At 52.1% G+C, this 19,247-nt stretch overlaps 1 protein-coding gene across 9 annotated transcripts in view; it reads left to right on the plus strand.

The window, feature by feature from the left end:
* Positions 1-19,247, plus strand: part of Znf395 (zinc finger protein 395) — a 53,409-nt gene extending 34,162 nt beyond the window's left edge. For all 9 annotated transcript variants that reach the window (XM_087216750.1, XM_087216748.1, XM_021261332.2 and 6 more), the window contains 9 exons: positions 5,278-5,542; positions 6,747-6,967; positions 9,146-9,255; positions 12,180-12,418; positions 12,738-12,838; positions 13,474-13,774; positions 15,226-15,318; positions 16,147-16,250; positions 16,524-19,247. In XM_087216750.1, coding sequence (XP_087072876.1) covers positions 5,278-5,542; positions 6,747-6,967; positions 9,146-9,255; positions 12,180-12,418; positions 12,738-12,838; positions 13,474-13,774; positions 15,226-15,318; positions 16,147-16,250; positions 16,524-16,635 — 1,546 coding nt within the window. In that variant the 3' untranslated portion in view covers positions 16,636-19,247. The remainder of the gene's footprint in view (positions 1-5,277; positions 5,543-6,746; positions 6,968-9,145; positions 9,256-12,179; positions 12,419-12,737; positions 12,839-13,473; positions 13,775-15,225; positions 15,319-16,146; positions 16,251-16,523) is intronic.

Raw genomic sequence — 19,247 nt, forward strand, 5'->3', positions numbered from 1 at the left:
GAGGCAGGGTGCTCAGTTACAGGGTTTGCTAGAGAGGGTGCCAGCCTCGAAAGGGGGTTGGATTATGATCTTTTGGGTCCCTGACAGTCCTGATTATTCTAATTTCACTAGTGGTCTAAACTGTGGCACTCTGATGTGGTATAATCTGGTTTCAAAAAAGCCTCCAGCAAAAGACAATAATGGGGAATCAAAATTGTCACTGACTGGCTAGCTGATTTGAAATACTGATCACTAATATGCTCAGTGCCATGTAGCTCAAGCTTTATAAAATCTTGAATACACACCACACCTATTTTTTAAATGGTGGAAAAGGACTTGACATAAATATTCAGAGATTTAGAAGATTTAGCTTAGAGTCTAGGATGCTATCACTGGAGTTGCTAACCAAAGCTAGAGGAGGTTTTCGTCTGTTTTGGAAGAAAAGGTCTGTGTGCCTAGGAAGCTGTATCTTACTTTCCCTGGGAAGCCGCCCCGAGGGGATGGGAGGGGAAAAAAGTCTTGAGAATGACCAGGTAGCAGTGACAGCTTGCTTCTGCCAGGGTTCAAATGGTGACATGCAAACCAGAAGGACTACAGACGTAGTTGCTCATAACCATAAATATGCCCGCAAGTATACCTGCCACCTAGCAATAGAGATACCGGCTGAGAACTGCTAAGTGAATTGTTTGGGAATCTTGTTCCCCATGGAGTGCTATTTTAAAATAAGAAACGTGGTTCCCTGCTACCTTTTTGGCCTTTGATTGAGTCTAGAACATGACAGTGAAAAGAAATTTAAGTTACAACATAGATTTAAGAGAAAAAACTGGTAACTTTCTGATAAAAGACCAAAAAGGGTAAGCAAGAACTAAAAATGGAAACTGTTCTATACATTGGTACCCAGTAGAGATTTTTTTTTTTCCCAGTAGAGATCTTAAAATACACAGAAAGCTGAGGTTTAGCAGAAGCCCTTGCTAGAGGGTGGGTATCACTTCTTTGATCCTTCAAGTATTCATTAGAGAGGTGTAGCAAGCACCCAAGCTTTTGCAAATAGGAATCTTGCTCCAAACTTCACCCTCCTTAACTTTTCATTTATTTATTTATTTATTTATTTTTACCCTCCTTAACTTTTGAAAAAGCATTAATTGTGTAACAGATCACTCTGACTTATGACCTGTGTCCTAGAAGTGCCGCTGGGTGATGTCATGGCTTGCTGCAGTGTCTCTGGGTGGTAGGAGATAGCAACCATCGTGTGCAAAAGTGTGCACGTGTGTGTGAGCACAGGGACATGCAGTTGTCCAGCAACTATCACAGGCCAAATAGCACTTTGCCACTCTGAACAGCAGAGCGGGTTTGTTTTAGTCTTGTGTCCATTCCAGTTGCTTAACTGATGGCAGACGTCCTCATTAAGGCCCATTAGCACATCAGGAGCTGTTTGCTGAGCGTGACAAGGACTAACCCTTTTTGGACACTGACCAAAATACATATTCTCGGGTGGCCCACCCCTTGTATGGGTGACAGTGTTGGGGGGAGATGCATAATGCTTGAATCTGTACTGATGTGCCCAAAGCATGAGTTTACGTGTACTCGAGAAATTCTGTTAAGTTGCGAATATAAAATTGCAAAGCAACATTTGGCTCCGTGGTGAAATACTGTTATTGTTGCCCTGAAATAGTGGTTTCTTAATTTCTTTTGGCTGCTACAGAGCCACATGGCACACTCTTTGATGGCTGGGATATGAACCATTATTTGCTCCTGTGAGAGAAACTGACAGGGGCCAGACTGGAAGCAGAGGTTAAGCCGTCCAGGTGCAAGACCATAGTGGGCCTGGAAAGTGGAGCGAGCATCAACCTTTCTCCTCCACCTGCCCATCCGGTGACCTTTGCCAGTGTTCCGGGTGCCCGAGGCCTCTTGGCTATTGTGCTGCCTACAGGGCCAGGGCCACGGGAGCAGACTGGGGCTGTGGATGCACAGGAGAAATGCTCAGGAGCCCTGGCGGTGCTGCCTTGGCCTACACTCACAGTGCCCGCTTCCGTGCCATACGCTCCAGCACCAGTGTAAACCTGGCTGAGGGTTCCCTTTACCCCTTTGGGCACTCCTGGAGGGCAGTGTGTGTATAAAGGTCTTTGTAAACCTGACCGCTAAATGATTAACAGCGAATTGGAGCAGTAAACAAGGTCAGGCTAATGCACTGACCTTTATTTTGTAAGAAGGAGGCCAAGAGGCAAGTGAGAAGGAGATGTCCATGGAGGGAAATGTGTGGGGAAGTGGAAATCTGGACTGAGGGTCAGGGGCCAGTTTTTCTCTATCCAGGTTCACTGACAGGGAAAAAACTCGCTGAACTGAGTTGAGAGATCTCACACTTGCTGGATTAGTGGCAGGATTGTGACCTTGGACCTCGTGTAGATGTGAGTTCAGAGCTACGTCTGCAAATTCTGAAGTCCCATGGCCTCTGTAATCGGATTCCTCTGCAACTCAGTGGCCTTATCAGAAATCAAAGACCATATTTATCTCAAGTTGTTCTGAGGGTTAAATGAGATACAATCTATGAACACTGGTGCCTGGGAGGCATATAATAAAGGCAGTTTCCCTTCCTTCTTTCTCTTCTGCTTTTAAAAATTAAGATTTAGGAGTACTATAAATAAAACCCCTAATAAACTGTATTTTCAAGTGGAATTCAGGAGGAAGAGTCGACAGCATGGGCAAAGCTGAGTTGGGGGAACAAACTGGAAGTGGCAGGTTTGCTCACTTCGCAAATCTAGCAGGCTTTCAAAGGTGCAGGCTCACCAACAAAGTCAAGTAAAAAAGAAAGAAGCTAACAAAAACATGGTGGGAGTTTGTTGGCTGAATATCTCAGGCGCTGTCTGGAGCCTAGAAACCCAGGAATTTTGGAAATGCTACCCTGTGTTCATTTTCAGTGGTAGAAACCCCAAACTTCCTGCTTTGGAAAGTGGGGGTGGCCGCTCGGATTTTTGCCAAGAACAGAAGTTGGCTGTTTCTCTGGCTCAGTACTGCCACCTCATGTCCATAAATGGCATCGCGCCTCTCCTCCAGCTCCTATCAGCGTTTGGTTTGTTTTGTGGCTTTGGGATTGAACCCAGGGTCCTGCACAGGGAGTCAGCACTTTACCACTGAGTGGCGACCAGTCCTGGGGACTGAAATGTAAATCCTATTTTGCTTAGATCTGGATTCCTGCCCCTGTGGTGATAAGAAATTTATTCCTTGCATTTTTCTTCCTTTTTGTTGGCAATAGTGAAGGATTCAGAGACAGCGTGATTGGGGGTAAAGCCACCAACCCCCTAAATGAGCACTGCATGTTGTGAGTCCCAGCTTTTCCCGATACGTCCTTTGCTCCCACTCAGATTCCAGCCCTGGGGCCCTGGGTAAAACGCTGGGGAAAACAGCCGGCAGTTTACCCAGTATTTTTGCAACTTTCTTATTATACTTTAGTTATTTTTGCCATTCTCCGTTTGTTATTATAAAGATGCTTGCTAGCAGAACTTGCCTGACTAGTTGGGAAAGAGGCCAGGAATCAGAAGATGTGGAGATTGTGTGGGACCCAAACAAGCCCTGAGGTCCTTTTGGACCAGGGTAGAAAGTGAAGCAGGTTTAGGGAGCTGTTTAAAGAAAGCTTGCACTCTATGGAAGTGGGGCCAGGGAAGGTGGGAGGGAGGAGGAATGTGGAGGAATGTGACTGAGCAGCCTGTCCTTGAGAGGCTGAGCCTAATACAGGGTGTATTAAAAAAAAAGGTCAATGTTTAAATTTTAAAAATTATTACAGTAAAAGACACATTGTGAATCCCGCTCAAAACATGTCTCCTTGCTTTGCATACTCTTATCCCATCATTCTGGCCACTTTCTGAAGCAGTTCTGGAAGTCTTCTTTCAGGAGTATGTGGATCAAAAATACTGTGAGCAGGTCACTTACCACCAAGTGCCATCCAATGGAAAGGCAGGCTGGGAAAACATGACAGTGTGTCCTCATTCACAGGATCTGGCACTGTGCAACTTCTGGCTCTTCCCCAAAGTCAAAATGACCAGGAAAGGTCAATGTTTTGAATTGATTCAGGACATTGAGGCAGCCAGGACAGTGCAACTAAAGACACTCATGAAAGAAGACTTGCAGAACTGCTTCAGAAAGTGGCAAGAACAATGGGATAAGTGTGTTGCAAGGAAGGGGGAGCATGTTGAGGGAGATTAATGGCAGTGCATCTTTTACTGTGATAATTTTTAAAAATGTAAACATATACTGTATTTTTCGGACATGAGTTGTGGACAAGTGGAGTTAGCCTGGTGGGGCCTCCCAGACTGGGGAAGCAGCAATTGGCATTGAGGTCTGAAAACCCTGGTATTCTATACCAGCCACAGCACCATGCCACTGTGGGGTACTCTGCATACACCCATTCCTCAACTAAATACCAGCTGAATACACAAATGGGGGGGGACAGAGGACCTATAGCAACAGAGAGCAGCAGTGTGCTTGGGGACCGAGACGGGAGGAAGTTCGTCCCCGAGTGGCTGGGAGGAGGGCAGAGTGAGCTGACTGGGAGCTGGTCCTTCTCCCACCAACAGACAGGCCCGGGAACAGGGCCAGGGTCAGTGGGGTCACCTGAAGGGATCTGCTCTGTCAGGCTCTGGACCAACCTCCTTTGTCACCATGAGCAGGGGTGAGGTGAGCAGAGTAGTACTGGTTCATTTCTAAGGCTCTCTGTACCTTTGGAGCCAGCTCAGCTCAGGAATCTACGTGTCTGCCGGATGTCTTCCTGCTGGGAGCCTCACCCACAGCAGCACATGGATAGGCATGGGAGCCGAGATTTAGCTCAGAGAGGTTTGGACAATAGTGCGTCCTATGTGGCTTTCATGGACCACAGATTTGTTAAATTAGCAGTGGTTGGATCTGCCTAAGAAAATACTGCGTGGGTGTGTTTGCAGAGGATAACATTTAATGATACAGTAGACACAGCCCATAAATTAAGGGAAGATTTAGTTTGCCAACCCCTGATCCCATTTTTATAGAAATCAAGGTGTGTAAGTACCAGTAAGGAAGAAAGAGCAGAAAACGCTATTCAGAAAAAAAGATCATGTTGGGAACCAGGTTCCTGAGTGACTTACTTTTCTTTGTGCTGATCAGTATTTTCTTCATGCCCTCCTGGGAGTGGTATACATTTTGTAAGAACAAAAATTGATAAATATCACTTTTAAATGTTCTGTTCATTTTGACCATGCTCCGTGGCATGGTGGGAAGAGTCTCCACTTCCTTTGGATGCTGGGTGAAGACTCACTGTCCCCTTTGCCTCCTCAGGAGACGCAGCAGCATGGCCAGCGTGCTGTCCCGACGCCTGGGCAAACGGTCGCTCCTGGGAGCCCGGGTGCTGGGCCCCAGCACCTCGGAGGGGTCCTCAGGGACCGTGGTGCCCTCGGAGCCTCAGGTGGAGCTGTCGGAGGGTACCGCCCCAGAGCCTGTGCTGGCCTGCAAGGACCCTGTGAGTCGGGAGCGGCCCAGGGAACTCCTCCAGGCTCTGGGCGCTGCAGGCCTCCAGCAGGCGCCCTTTCAGCCCGGCCAGAAGGTGAGTTGATCCAGGCGAGCCTGAGAGCCAGGCCAGAAACCCTCTGACAGGGAGCTGAGTGAGGCCCTTTCCTCCACCCGGGGACTCTGGCTCTGGGTGGAGAACGCCCCGTTGTTTCAGACCCAGCGCTTCTCCACCATGGTGTCATTTGGAGGAGGGAGTGGCCAGGTATTCTGGGGTGCTTAGCAGTTCCCCTCGAAGCTTGGCCTCCACTCAGTGGCTTGTAATCTGCCTGCTTTCGCACTTTTACAAAACAAGGGAAAAGGATCTTGGGCTTCTAGGGGCCAGATTTCTCCTTAGAATTAGCTTCAAATGCTGCAGGGCATGAAGAGGTTTGTGTCTTCCGAATTCAGTTTGGCCTTCAGTGTCCCCTGGGCCTGATATTATCATTGCAGCCAGATGCCTGGGCTTCTCGGTCTCTCGGCCCCTAAGTGGAGACTCTGCCTCTGTTTCCCTGCTGGATTGGTGCCCCCTGGCCTTCTTCCCATGAGGTCAGGCAGCTGCCAGTGGGATAGGCCGGCCTGCCAGCTTCTCCCCCAGGAGACTCAGTCCCTGGAGGTAAAATGCCAGGTGTGGGCAGTTCTGGGCATGAACTGGGCACCAGCCAGCGAGGAGGACTCCGAAGGGGCCTGGGCCAGGTGGGAGGGTGGAAGCACAGATCCCAGGGGATCGAAGCTGCTGGTGGCTTCACTGTCTTCCAGTCTAGAGTTCACAGGGACCTGTTTGGGGAAGAACTGACCCAGTGTGGCTCGCCTGGGTGCTCAGTGGGCAGCAGGTGCCTGGGAGCATCTGCTCTGTCCTAGTCTGTTTACAGCTGCTCTCGCAGAACACTGGAGTTCGGGGAATTCAGTGGGTCATGGTGGGCAACAGCTGGGAGGTCCAGGAGTGCGGCACTGGCATCAGGTGGGGCCTGAGTGGGACAGCGACCCATGGCGGGAGGGTGGAGGCCAAGAAGACGGACGGAGAAAGGGAGGGCTCAGCTTGCTTTCAGAGCAGCCGCACTTTCTTGCCTAAACCGCTCCAGAGATGAGTAACCCAGTCCCGTGGCCTCTGGCCTGCTGAAACTGTCACCCAGGGGCCATGTGGATTGCAGCACCATGACTTTTAGACCAGCGAGGCAGTGAACATGGTGCATCGCAGACCCCACCTGCCGCCGGACTGGGGGTGAGCTGCCGCTTGCTGACCCGGGCTGTGTCCCCCGCAGGTCTGCGTTTGGTACGGGGGACGGGAGTGCACGGGACTGGTGGAGCAGCACAGCTGGGCGGAGGACAAGGTGATAGTGTGGCTGCTGGACCGGAAGTTGCAGATCTGCTGCAAGGCGGAGGAAGTGTGGCCGGCGGAGCTGGAGGCCTTGGGTTCCCCGGAGCGCAGAGCCCCGGAGCCGGCCTACAGACCCGTCTCCAGGAACATCGACGTCCCCAAGAGGTGCAGGGCGGCGGGGCGGCGCGGGCTGCCTCGGGGCAGCAGGGACGAGGGGCTTGTTGCCAGGACAGTGGACAGATGGGGTGCAGAGCAGTCGTAAGCCAGCGGGCCAGGCTGCGGTCTAGCTGGACATTATTCGTGGACCCTCCAATTGCAATGTAGTTAATGTAGTTTGTATGTATCACATGTCAAGAAATAATACCCTTCTTTTGGTTCTTAAAAAAAACCATTTAAAAATGTAAAGCCATCTATAGTGGAAAACCACAGAGCAACAGGCGGTGGCCTAGAGTGGAGGCCCCGGCTCGGATACGCAGAGCCATTGGTAGTGAATGGGGAGTGATGTTCTGCTGTAGGGTTTTATTTTATTTATTTTTTGAGATGGAAGCTCACTCTGTAGCCCTGGCTGGCCTCCAGCTCGGATCCCCCACCCCAGCCTCCTGAGTACCTGGGATTGCAGCATGTGCTGGCACCCCTGGTTTGGAGTTTTATGATGTGGCTTTGCCCCAAGAATATATCTCCTAGCTTCTGTGTTATATGGTCGGTGTCTGTTGATCTTTTCCAGTTTAGAAAGAAAATCTGCTGGCTGGGATTGTGTTATACGCAAGATAGGCAGACAGTGTGGCCGGGCCCCACCTCTGTGTCTCTCTGTGAGTGCTAGTGCTGGTGCAGTCCATCCAGTGTTTTGTTTTTGCTTTTCAGACAGGCTCTCACTGTGTAGTTCAGGCTGACCTGGAACTCATAGCGATCCTCCTGCCTCAGCCTTGTGAGGGCTGGGATTACAGGTGTGCGCCACCACACGGGGCCAGATCTAGTATTTTGACTTTATTTGTGATTGTGTATTCAATAGGATGCCAGCAAAGAAACTGTTTTCTAGTATATGCAAACAAATATTCAAAGATCATATAAATAAGTGTATTTAATATACTGGTGGTCTTGGTTTAACTGCCGCAAACCCAGTTGTATATTTTAGTAGTTTTGGTCCCTCCGAGTAGACAAGCCACGCTGTGACAGACTGACTCTTAGGTGCAATGAGACAGTGTCGTGCGGCCATAGGAGGCCCCTCCATCCCCAGAGCTAGCTTTAAAGCAGGCCTTTTCCTTGAAAAAAAAAGACAAGCCACCTAGAAGTTTATTTCAGACTGACTTTTCCCAAGACTGTAGCATTAACTTACAGATGGATCTAATTTTGCTTCCAAATAATATAAGTGCATATGGATTTTTTAAAAAATTGCATATAAATTTTATAGAACACTGCTGTATAAAACACTGAGACCCGCTCTGGGAGATCTAGTGTGTAGTTTATTTGCCCAGAGGCTTATGTAGTAGGCTCTGTTGATATTTAGCGGCTAATAGAATGCCTTATTCATCTGGGGGGAGGGAGGAAGAAAGTGATTAGTGTTATTATTTCCTCTTAAATTTTAGCATAAGACAAGGAGAGGAGGTGATTTAAAAATGGATGCACCTGGAGACCATAATGTTAAGTGACGTAAATCAGACACAGGAGCTTAAATATCACATGGTGTCTCTTATATATGAGAAACTCAAAATATGAATAATTTAAAGAGCAAAATAAAAGCTAGATAATAGGAAAGAGGGAGATAGATCCTTTGCAGTTGGGAGGAGGATTTAGGGATGGAGGGTGGAGAAAGGAGAGTAGGGGAAGTTAAAAGAATTCAGACATGTTGAGGTTGAGGGTAAGGGTAATTATCATGTGTAGGAACCGTGTGCTAATAAACATGAAAAAAAGAAGAGGTGATTGTAGTGCTTTGAGATTCCAGTGGACATCGTTTCTTCCCATCCTTTATTGTTTTGACTCTTCTCTCCTCCCCCAAATAAAATGTTCCATTTTAAGCTGTAGAGTTAGACGTGAAGTCAGGGGAGGAGGTGGCTCCTTGGGGGTGCCAGCCTAGTGTAAGTGGGGGACCCACCTGCTCCTGCTGTAGCTTACTAGTATTCTAAACATCATGCAAGCAAGCCTTTTCCACTTAGAAGGAGGTGAGCCCTGCAGGTTCGCTTCCTCCTGTTACCTGAGCATGTGCTGCCCGATCGGATTGGGACTCTGAGGGCAAAGCACAGAAGTGTAAGATGGGCCCGGGAGAACAACCGGAAGTTGGCTTGTGGTGAGGGGACCATGGACCAGCCAGCCCAGGAAGTAAGCTTCCCCCCTCCCGTTTGAATCCAGGAAGTCGGATGCAGTGGAAATGGACGAGATGATGGCGGCTATGGTGCTGACATCCCTGTCCTGCAGCCCAGTTGTACAGAGTCCTCCGGGAGCTGAAGCCAACTTCTCTGGTGAGCAAGTGGGGCCTGACCCCCTCTGCTTTGAGCAGCTGATGCCAAAGTCGGTTCGACACTAGGATTTCTGGAGGCTCTTCCAGTGCCATTGTGTCAGAGATGTTTGCCCTTTTCCCTCAGTTTCCCCATCTGGGGAGAAGCATCCTGGTGCATTGTGGAAATGCTTGGGCTCCGCCCTGTGCTAAACTGGCCCCTTGAGTGAGTTCTTCCCTGGGAGTGGGGAAGTGTGGCACTCTGGGAGCCTAAATAAGGCGACAAGAGAGCAGCCTCATCCACTTGTGGGGCCTACAGCCCTGAAACCTGCAGCCACTCAGCAGAACCCTCAAATCTAACTGCTTAATAAAAACCGAGGGTGTGACTTCAAATCCATGTTAAAACAAATTCTACTGGTGGTGCCCCAAACCTTTAGGCAGTCATATGGGGGAAGGAGGATCGCTGGGTGTCCGTCGTTTGACAAGACTGGGAATGAACCTGAAGGTGTTTTTGGAAATTTCTTACAGAGCCGGCCTGCCTTACTCCCAGGGAAGAACTTTCTTGTTTGTGTGTCCTAAATGAATTGCAAACTACTGAAAAACCTGTAGGAGAATATGGAGTTAGCTCTGATTGCAAACCAGGAGGAAAGTGTCCTTTACAAGTGTCCCCATAAGTGATCTCCCCAGATAGAAAATGAATAAAGGAAATGTAAAAACTGCGCTCTGACGACACCTAGTGGTGAAGACTTGTATGGCATGCCTGCTGTATTGGTGTGTGCCCCCCACCCCCCCGCCCCGCCCCGACCCCCCCGCCCCGACCCGACCCCCAGAAGAGGGTAATCGATTTTAATTTCTCAGGAAGTTCTGCAAGGTTAGGAGATCCAGGAGATTGGGTTAATAGACCCAGGAGAGAAAATGAACGAGTCCAGTCCTCATAAGGGGTGCTGTATACACACATCCTTGGATGCTAACCCATGAGTGTCTCAGGATGCTAAGCCACAGTCCTGGTGCCTTCAGTCCCCTCTCTTTGGGGCAGTACTATGCCTCGAACCCAAGGGAACTCCCACTGAGCTACATCTCTAGGCCTTTTAAGTGTTTATTTTGAGACAGGGTCTAAGTTGCCTAGGCTGGGGTTGAACCTGCAATCCTCCTGCTTCAGCCTTCTGAGTAGCTGGGATTACAGACATATGTGATTGTGCCAAGCAATTCAGTCCTTGTTGACAAGTTTTCCTTGCTAAAGTTTTCTTTTTCCTTACAATATATTTCTGATTTTATGGTTGACGTCAGTGGAAACATAAGGCTTCCTTGGCGGCTAATTATTTGAAGTGTTCTGCAGAGTGAGGTCTACATAACAACCTTTCTCTAATAGCTTGGCATAATGGTACATGCCTGTAACTCCAGCACTAGGGAGGCTGAGGCAGGAGGATCACCCTGGGTTTGAGACCAGCCTGGGCTACATAATGAGACCCTGCCTCAAACAAACAAACAGACAGACAGACAGATAACCTGGCTGTAATCATGAATGCTGTCTGCGTAAAAGCCACTTACTCCCCTTGACCTGTGTGTTAGGGTGGTACAGTGCGTGCATGTGAGTGTGTGTATGTGTGCACGCACAGGGATTATAAACAACTCTTAAAGGCTTGTTTATAAACTCTCACTGCTATACATTTGCAGAGTACTTTGTTCTCAGGATCTAGGATATTTAGCTGTGGTCTGTGTCCTAGAGGAACCTCTGATCGTAGATGGAGTCACCTGCATTTCACTGACTTACAGATGAGTTCACAGTACTGACTTCCGGCTTGGTTTTCCATCTTGCGTCCTTGGCTTGCTGGTTTTGGTGCACTGGTCAGTGGAAGTGGTTGCCCTGCGGCAGGGCTTCTGGTTGACCAGGCCTTCGTTCCCAGGGCCCTGGTGATCCTGGATGTCGTCTTCTCTCTGCCCTCCGTCCCTCTCCGGTGTCCTGAGTGGACCTCTGTGGGCCTGTTGGATGTCTACCCTGTTTTTAGCCCCAGTGTAGCTAATCTGCTAGGATGGAGATTGAAGAGAGCATGGATTGGAAACAAGGAGAGGGCCGCTCGGAGTATTGAGTGAGATGAGAGACAGGCGGTCAGATTTTTACTCTGGCCACTGGGGGTGTGGCTGTCTATCTGGGAACCCAGAGTTTAGAGACCTCTCTTGAATCCTATAGAGGGACTGGGGCTTTTAGGAACATTTGGGTTTTTCCCCTCTTTCTTGCTACTTCCACGTATAGAATTTGAGATTCTCTTATACCGTCACTTCACCTGGATTTGTGACCCAGGCATGAAGGAGTCTGGGATGAGCCCGAAGCAGCCTGCAGACAGGTAGTTTAAAAGCTGAAATTCAGGGCTCAGGATAGAACTTGGTGGCAGAGCACTTGCATAACATGTGTGAGCCCTGGGGTTCAGTCCTCAACCAAAATCCTGAAAATCCCACACACTGCCTGGGCTCTTCCTGCCTAGACCCCCTGGCTTGGGGTGGCTGCCAATGCCATCCTCTTGAGGCTATCTAGCTGCCACCAGCCCTGAGAAGTGCTCCCTCCAGGAGCTTCAACACAGGCTGGAGGCACGAGAGGCTCCTCAATTTTTCTTTTTGGTACTGAGGATTTAGCCTAGGGCTTTTGTGCTGAGCTGAGCTGAGCTACTCCCCATCCCTTTTTTATTTTGAGTCAGGGTTTCGCTAAGTTGCTAAATTGTCCAGGCTGTGCTCGAGCTTTCAGTCCTCCTGCTTCTGCCTCCCAGAGTGCTGGGATTCTGCCCAGATTCTGATCTAACATTATGCAGTGAGGCATAACCCTGCTGCCCGTCTGTCGGTCCTTTCCAAGATGCTGCTGCAGCCAGCATGTTAGTGGGGTGACCGATGTGGCTGTGGTAGAACTGCCACCTGGGGACAAGCCCATGAGTGTCCTCTGTCTTCTCTCCGTCGGGACAGCTTCCCGCGTGGCCTGTGGCGACCCCTGGAAGGAGAGTGGGGATGTGTCTGACAGTGGCAGCAGCACCACTAGCGGCCACTGGAGCGGCAGCAGTGGCGTCTCCACGCCCTCGCCCCCGCACCCGCAGGCCAGCCCCAAGTACTTGGGGGACGCCTTCGGTTCTCCCCAAACTGACCATGGCTTTGAGACTGATCCTGACCCCTTCCTGTTGGATGAACCAGCCCCACGCAAAAGGAAGGTATGTGGTTTTTATTGTGAGACGGGGCCTCGGGAGGCTGCCCAGGCTGGGCTTGAATTTGCAATCCAACCCCCAGGCCCTGCCTTCCTCCCCACCCCCTCGCATGGGCCAGTGCGTGAGAAGCTGAGGCGGGGTCATACTGCTGTGCCACCGGGGCCAACTCCCGGGACCCCTGGCCGCCATCTCTGCTCCCAGAGAGCCCTGCCCTGGTGCCTTCTGTGGGGTCTGAGGACAGTAGCGGGCCAAAGTCCCCACTGGGTGCGGGTGTGAGGGTTGGGAGGAGAACGCACTCCAGTTGCCCGACTCCTCTCTCCCCTAGAACTCCGTGAAGGTGGTGTACAAGTGCCTGTGGCCCAACTGTGGCAAAGTCCTGCGCTCCATCGTGGGCATCAAGCGACACGTCAAAGCCCTGCACCTGGGGTAGGTATGAGCTCAGGGTGCTTCCAGGTGCCGTGTGAAGGTTCCTTCCCCGCTCCTTCCCCAGGCCTGCAGCCCAGGGCTGATTTGCTGACATGGCCCCCTGTACCTCAGCTGCTGCTCCCTGAGTGGGGAGGCCCTGGGCGGTGGGTTCAAGCTGATGCAGCTATTGGGGAGGGGGTTTGTCTGGCAGATGTGACTTCATGCCGTGTAGGAAGCGAGATGTTTCCGTTGTGGGCAGAAGTGGGGGAGTTTGGTCCAATCACTGTTGTGATTCCATGGCCAGGACGCGGAGTGGTGACTTCCGTTGTGTTCCCCGGGTCTCCACTGGCACTGATGCCGGGCTTGGGCCTGGGTCTGTGCAGAGCTGGCTGCTGTGGCAGGAAGTGACTCACAGCCTTGAACAGAGGAGGGACCCCAGCGGGCCTGAGACGGGGCTCAGTGCTGGTGTTGAGAGAGGACAGGCTGCTGCGCCAGGAAGCACAGCTCCCGCTGTGTGGCAGCTCGTAATCCCTCGGCACCCGTCGGGAGCGGCCTCCTGGGCGTTCTCCTGGGCGCCGTCCCCACGCGTGCTTCCCTCTTGCACTATGGTTTCGGCAGCACGGCCTTGATGCTGGCAATCTCTCCCTTCCATGCAGGGACTCTGTGGACTCCGACCAGTTCAAGAGGGAGGAGGATTTCTACTACACAGAGGTGCAGATGAAGGAAGACCCTGCCGTGGCCACGGCTGGCCCCTCTGCCCCGGGGACCCCCACTGCTGAGCCAGCCCCTGCTGCCCGCGTGACCAGCCCGCCCCTCGCTGCCCTCCCTCTGCCTCTGCCCAAAGCCCAGTGCTCTGGCTCCAAACACCCTGTGCTGGAGTCTTCCCTGCCGTCGGCTGCGCTCAGCAAGTCAGCTCCCAGCTCCTTCTGGCATATTCAGGCTGACCATGCATACCAGGTAGGAGTGTGGGCACTGTGGGCCCAGCCTTGGCATAACGGGTCCCCAACCAGCAGGGTCACAGGACCCTGACCACTGGCTGCAGGCAGAGGCTTTTGCCCTAAGTGCTGATCTTACTTTAACAGAGAAGGGGAAGTGCAGCTCTCCTGAGCGGCTCTGAGCGATCTAGCTGAATCCCTAAGTAACCAGGTTGATGGATCTGGGCCGGGGACCTGTTACCTCACTGGCGTGCTGGTGCAAGGTTGTAATCCCAGCACTCTCTGAGGCTGAGGCAGGAGGATTACGAGTTCTAGTCTAGCCCGAGCAACTTAGTGAGACCCTGTCTCAAAATAAAAAGGGCTGGGAGACTGGGGATGTAGTTCAGTGGTGCCATGCCTGCCTTGCAAGTGCAAGGTTATGTGTTTAATCCCCAGTAGCAAAAAAAAAACCCCCAAAACAAAACCAATAGAGAGGGCTGGGGATGTAGCTCCGTGAGAATGCCCTGGGTTCAATCTTCAGTTAGAAAAAAAAAAGACAATGGAGTAGTGAAGTTGGCCTTCCTACGGTAAATCTTAGTTCCTACAGCTGTGTTCATGAAACAACCCAGTTTTGAATACCAACTGTGTGGCCAGCATTGGGCCAGGGAAGCTGCATATAAAATAACCATAGTCCCTGCCCTTGTGGAGTGCGTGGTGTAGAGAGAGAATCGAGTATATAGCTTTGATGAATTATAGTAAATAGTCAAAGTATAGTCTTACAGAGGCACGAGAAGCATTGTGGGTACAGGCGAGACCACAGTAGTGCATTGGTGTGTTTGGGGAACGTCACAGGGGATGACTTTCAGGATGGTCTTCACTGCATGTGGTGGGTACTGTGCAGCTTCCTGCGAGCTGGTTTTAAAACCTTTTCGTGCCTCCAGCTTGGTTTTGCTTTTGGACTCTGGGCCAGTTTGCAAGTTAGTAATTAAAAAGTGGTGTTTTCAATCAGAGTGGCCGAGCTGCCTCCTCAGTGGAGTGAGTGGCCACTTAGTCACTCATGGTTTGGCCCAGGACCAGCCCGAGGTGACCCTGTTGGGCCTGTGTAGTGTGGCTGGCATTTTACAATAGACCTGAGCAGGAGCCCCGTGAGCCGCCGGCCGGCGGTGCTGTGGCTGTGTGTTTTGGCAGGGCCACCCAGACTCAGGTGTCTGGGCTTCTTTTGGGAGCCACGTGTGCCATGATCTCACCCAGAAGCCACCGCGCTGTGAGGACCGAGTCACGGGGAGGGTGGCAGTGAGACGGGTGTGGGAGATGGCCGGGAAGAGCTGGACGCTCTGAGGTCGCTCCTGGGACGATGGCTCTGGGGCACCCGGTGCTTTCTGGTCGCCTCACTTAGGCACAGCTGTGTTTCCCTGCAGAATGTGAAGTTACAGGCCCCGGGCAGACGGGCGCTTCCCAAGCCGGAGCCCGGCTGGCACGCTCTTTTCTCCACAGGCTCTGCCGTCCTTCCAGATCCCCGTGTCCCCCCACATCTACACCAGCATCAGCTGGGCTGCTGCCCCCGCCACTGCCTCCCCGCTCTCTCCGGTGAGTGTGCCCCTCCAGCACTCATCCCCTGGCTGGAGGGCGTCCCCTTGGCACACTGATGGTGTGGTTGCCAGGCCTCCAGCCCGCAGACTATGAGGATCCCTTCGTGTCCCCATCCCTTGAATCCCCAGTGCTGTCTGAGCTGGGAGGAGGGCACTCCCGGAGGAGTCTGGGGCAAGTGGGTTTCTCACCTGGAAAATCTCAGGGCGAGGCTGAGGTCAGTTCCCTGCTCACCCCTGTGCATCCCTGGGTGCCTGTTAAGAGTCTGGTGCCAAGAGGAGCAAGAAGCAAAGAACGTGGGGCAGCTGGAGAGGAAGTAGCAGGGCAGGGGAGAGGAGCACTTGGTGTCTCTGAGGGCTGCATCACACATCTCCAGGCCATGTTGGACTGGCACCTTAGGGTGCTTGACCCTGAACTGAAACAAACCGGAAGTCATTGGAACCACATGTGGTGGGCTCTAGTCTCAAATATGTGTCACACGGAGGTGTCACGCACTGCAAAACCTGTTGCCAGAAGGTGCCAGTGAGGCACTGTGATTGCCTCCTTCGTTCCATGCATCTTAGTCCTGTGCAGAGCAGCCTCGCAGGTGGCTGTCCTGCTCTGACCCCTGCCAGGTCCCCAGTGTGGCTTAGGGTCGCGCCCCACTCTGCAGCCCCCTGCCTGGGCCTGGCCGCCGATACCCCCCACTGCCTGGAATACCCTCCCCCCAGTGTTGGCGCTGGCTCTGGGCCCAGCAAGATGCACAGGGGCTGGGGAGCATGGGCCACTGTCCCAGAAGGTGCCCTCCGGTTCATGGCCTATGCTTACGTCCCCGCTTCTCACCCCCAGGTCAGGAGCCGCTCACTCAGCTTCAGTGAGCCACAGCAGCCACCACCTGCCGGGAAATCTCACCTGGTCGTCACCTCTCCATCCCGGGCCCAGAGCAGCACCAGGTAAGATGTCTGGGTGGCAGTGTCCCTTCTGGCTTCTGTCCCCCTTTTCCACTGGTAGTGTGAGCCTTGGATCTAGCGCAGTGTAGTCACCAGGGTCAGTCCCCAAGGGGACGGTGGGTGGAGGGCAACTGAGGGGGGCTTATGTCCCCGAGCGTCTGGTGTCAGGACCCATGGGCTTCCACGAGGAGCCACCCTTGCACCCCTCGCTTGCTCTTCCCACCCTGTGTTTGGCCACCAGGGTGTGACTCCACCCTCGTCCCTGTCCCTTGGCAGGAAAGCCCGTGGCGAGGCCAAGAAATGCCGCAAGGTGTATGGCATCGAGCACCGGGACCAGTGGTGCACTGCCTGCCGGTGGAAGAAGGCGTGCCAGCGCTTCCTGGACTGAGCCCGCCACCGGCCACCTGGCTACCTGGCCGCTGGGGACAGTGAGGCCGATGGGGATCCGGCCACAGCAGAACCCAAGGAGATTCGGGCAAAAGCGTGGAGTACCAGCCCATCTGGCAAAGGTGTAACACTTCAAACACTTTCTCCCCCTTGGGGGAGCATCTTATTTTTTTAAAAAAAAGAACTGAAAATATTTTTTCCCCTAAAATAGGAGAGAGCCAAAACTGACCAAGGCTATTCTACAGCGAACCAGAGACCAAAGAATTCTTCCCCTCCCTCTCCCACATCCCTGTCCCACCTCCCCTGGCTGGAGGGGATGAGTTTGTCTCACAGAGGGGACAGCATCACATGCAAGTCATGTTCCCTGCTGAATTGATGAATCCTTTGCTTTCTCAACTCTTCCAGAAAGGACTGTGAGCAAGACGAACTCCCTTAAAACAAAGGCAGCTTCTCACTGGAGGGAGGACTTCGGGTGGGTGGGACAGCAAGCGTCTGGCTGGCCTCCCAGGGGGCCCTCTGGCCCATCTGAGCAGCTTCTGGAAGGGAAAGGAAGACCTTTGTGACAGCTGTCTGTTCTATGGCTTCTTCTCAAAGCTCAAGCTTTTAGAGATTTGTGAAGACTGTCCGCAGCTAGCTGAGCCAAAAGGCTAATAAGAACTTGCTTTTGGAAAAGTGCGTTTGGCACTCCCTTGAGTGTGCTTTGTCTCCTGGAGGAAGGGAGAGAGGGTTTCGGTGTTGGGGGACATGCTGCTGTTCCGGGAGAGACCCCTCCTGCAGTCTCTTCCCTCATGGTGGGAGGACAGGCCAGAACACTTTGTCCTCTCGGCCAGTGTGTTCTGAGACAGTGTGTTCGTGGGGGCGGTCCCAGGGATCTCCCCCTTTCCGCTTCTGGTGGAAGGCGGGTTGAGGAGGGTGGACTCCTTCCGGGCATGATGCTCAGACTGAGGACCTCGGGAGGGAGGTGTGGGGTTGAATAGCAGCTGGTGTTTCAGCCTTTGGTGCTTGTAGAGAGCAGATATTCAGGGGGACGGGTGGAGTTGGGGTCAGTGTGCAAAGCTGTTCTTGCCAAGGATGGAGAGCTAGGGAGTTAGGTCCTTGTCAGCTAGGGATGACTAAGAACTGAGTGGCAGGGCCCTGACTCAGCCGGGGATGCCTCAGGGCCTGAACTCGACCACCCTGGGCTTACTGTGTCCATGCATCACCTTCTCTGGGACTGAGCAGCAGTGCCCACCTTGGCTGTTATCCAGACCGGTCTCTCGGTCCCAGGTGAAAACACCTGATCACCAAGGCTCCCTGGATGATATCACGTGGGAAATGATGCAGGTGTGGTAAAACCTGCACCCCCCTCAGCCTAGGGATGTGATTTTGTGAAGGGTGTAGAGGGCTGGCCGGTGGCAGAAGGGACAGGTACGCTTATGCGTGAGTGTCTCTGGTGGGAATATATTTCTGTAACTTGGGAGAAATGGATATGGACGCTTGTCGCTTGGCCAGCTAGAGGTGGCCCATGGCTCCTCTTTTGTCCTTCGTGGAGAATTAGGAGCCAGCGACAGGCCCATCTCCAGATCTTCCTGGGGAGGGAGTGTCTTGACATGGGGACCCTTCCCTGGAGGCCCCTTCCTCCCTTCCTAGCTGCAGCAACATGGACCGTGCAGGTGTAGCTGATGCAAGGATTTTTCTCCACACGAGGCAGACTCCTCATGCCATTGGTGTGCAGAACAGAAAGGGAAGAGAGAAGGAAGGGCTTGATGGGACGCTTTAACAGTGGAGGGGTTTTGTTTCTGTTCGGTCTTTCCTGCCTGCCTCGCTCTGTCCCTCTTGCTGTCTTGTTGCTGCCGTGTGGGTTCCTGACACATGGTCTGTCCTTGGTCTGGCTCCGTGAGTCCCTTCTCAGAGCTGGGGTAGTTTGTGAGCTGACCTGGTGATGGCGTGCAGTTTTCCATCTGTGCATCTCCCTGCTTCCCAGCCCCTGCCCCTCCCTGGGCGTCAGATGTGACGGGAGGATGATGTTGCAGGTGCAGCAGGATCCATCTGCAAGGCTGCTATCTTGGGAAACTGCTTATCCAAGGCGTCTGCTTATTAGATGGTTTCTTGGAGTTCCCGTCAGAGCGGAGGCTGCGCCTGGGAGGTGAAATCCGCACCATGCACGATGCAGAGAATTGCGCCGTGGTCAGGGGAAGTCTCAGGTACAGACCAAAAGGACGCAGGTAACTTAGTTTGGACTTAATGTGAATTTTAAGCTGGCTCTGAAAGCAATTTGGTGACTTCAGACAGTGTCGTGAGGCACGGCCACGTGGTCACAATGAGAACTTCTTGGAAGACAATGTTAATTTGGGTGTGGAAACTGATTTGTTGGAAGAAAGATCTGTCCTGTTACTTTCTGGTCATCCAGGTTCTGACTTTAGCAGGGGCAAAAAAAAAAAAAAAAAAAAAATTGGAGGGAGCTGAATCCCATCTGTGAATTTGTCTTATTGGCTTCTTTTCTTTCCCTTCAGCCATTTTCCAAGTATTATTTTTACTGTTAAAAATTTTTTAAAAATGTGAAATGTAATGTTTTTACACCAACGATATGAAATATATTTTATAAGGAATAAAGTGGTACATTGTCTGGCTTAA

The sequence above is a fragment of the Heterocephalus glaber genome, unplaced genomic scaffold (genome assembly GCF_053883595.1).
Source record: "Heterocephalus glaber isolate CG9 unplaced genomic scaffold, H.glaber_assembly_v1.0 deba00001460, whole genome shotgun sequence".
NCBI classification, from domain to species: domain Eukaryota; kingdom Metazoa; phylum Chordata; class Mammalia; order Rodentia; family Bathyergidae; genus Heterocephalus; species Heterocephalus glaber.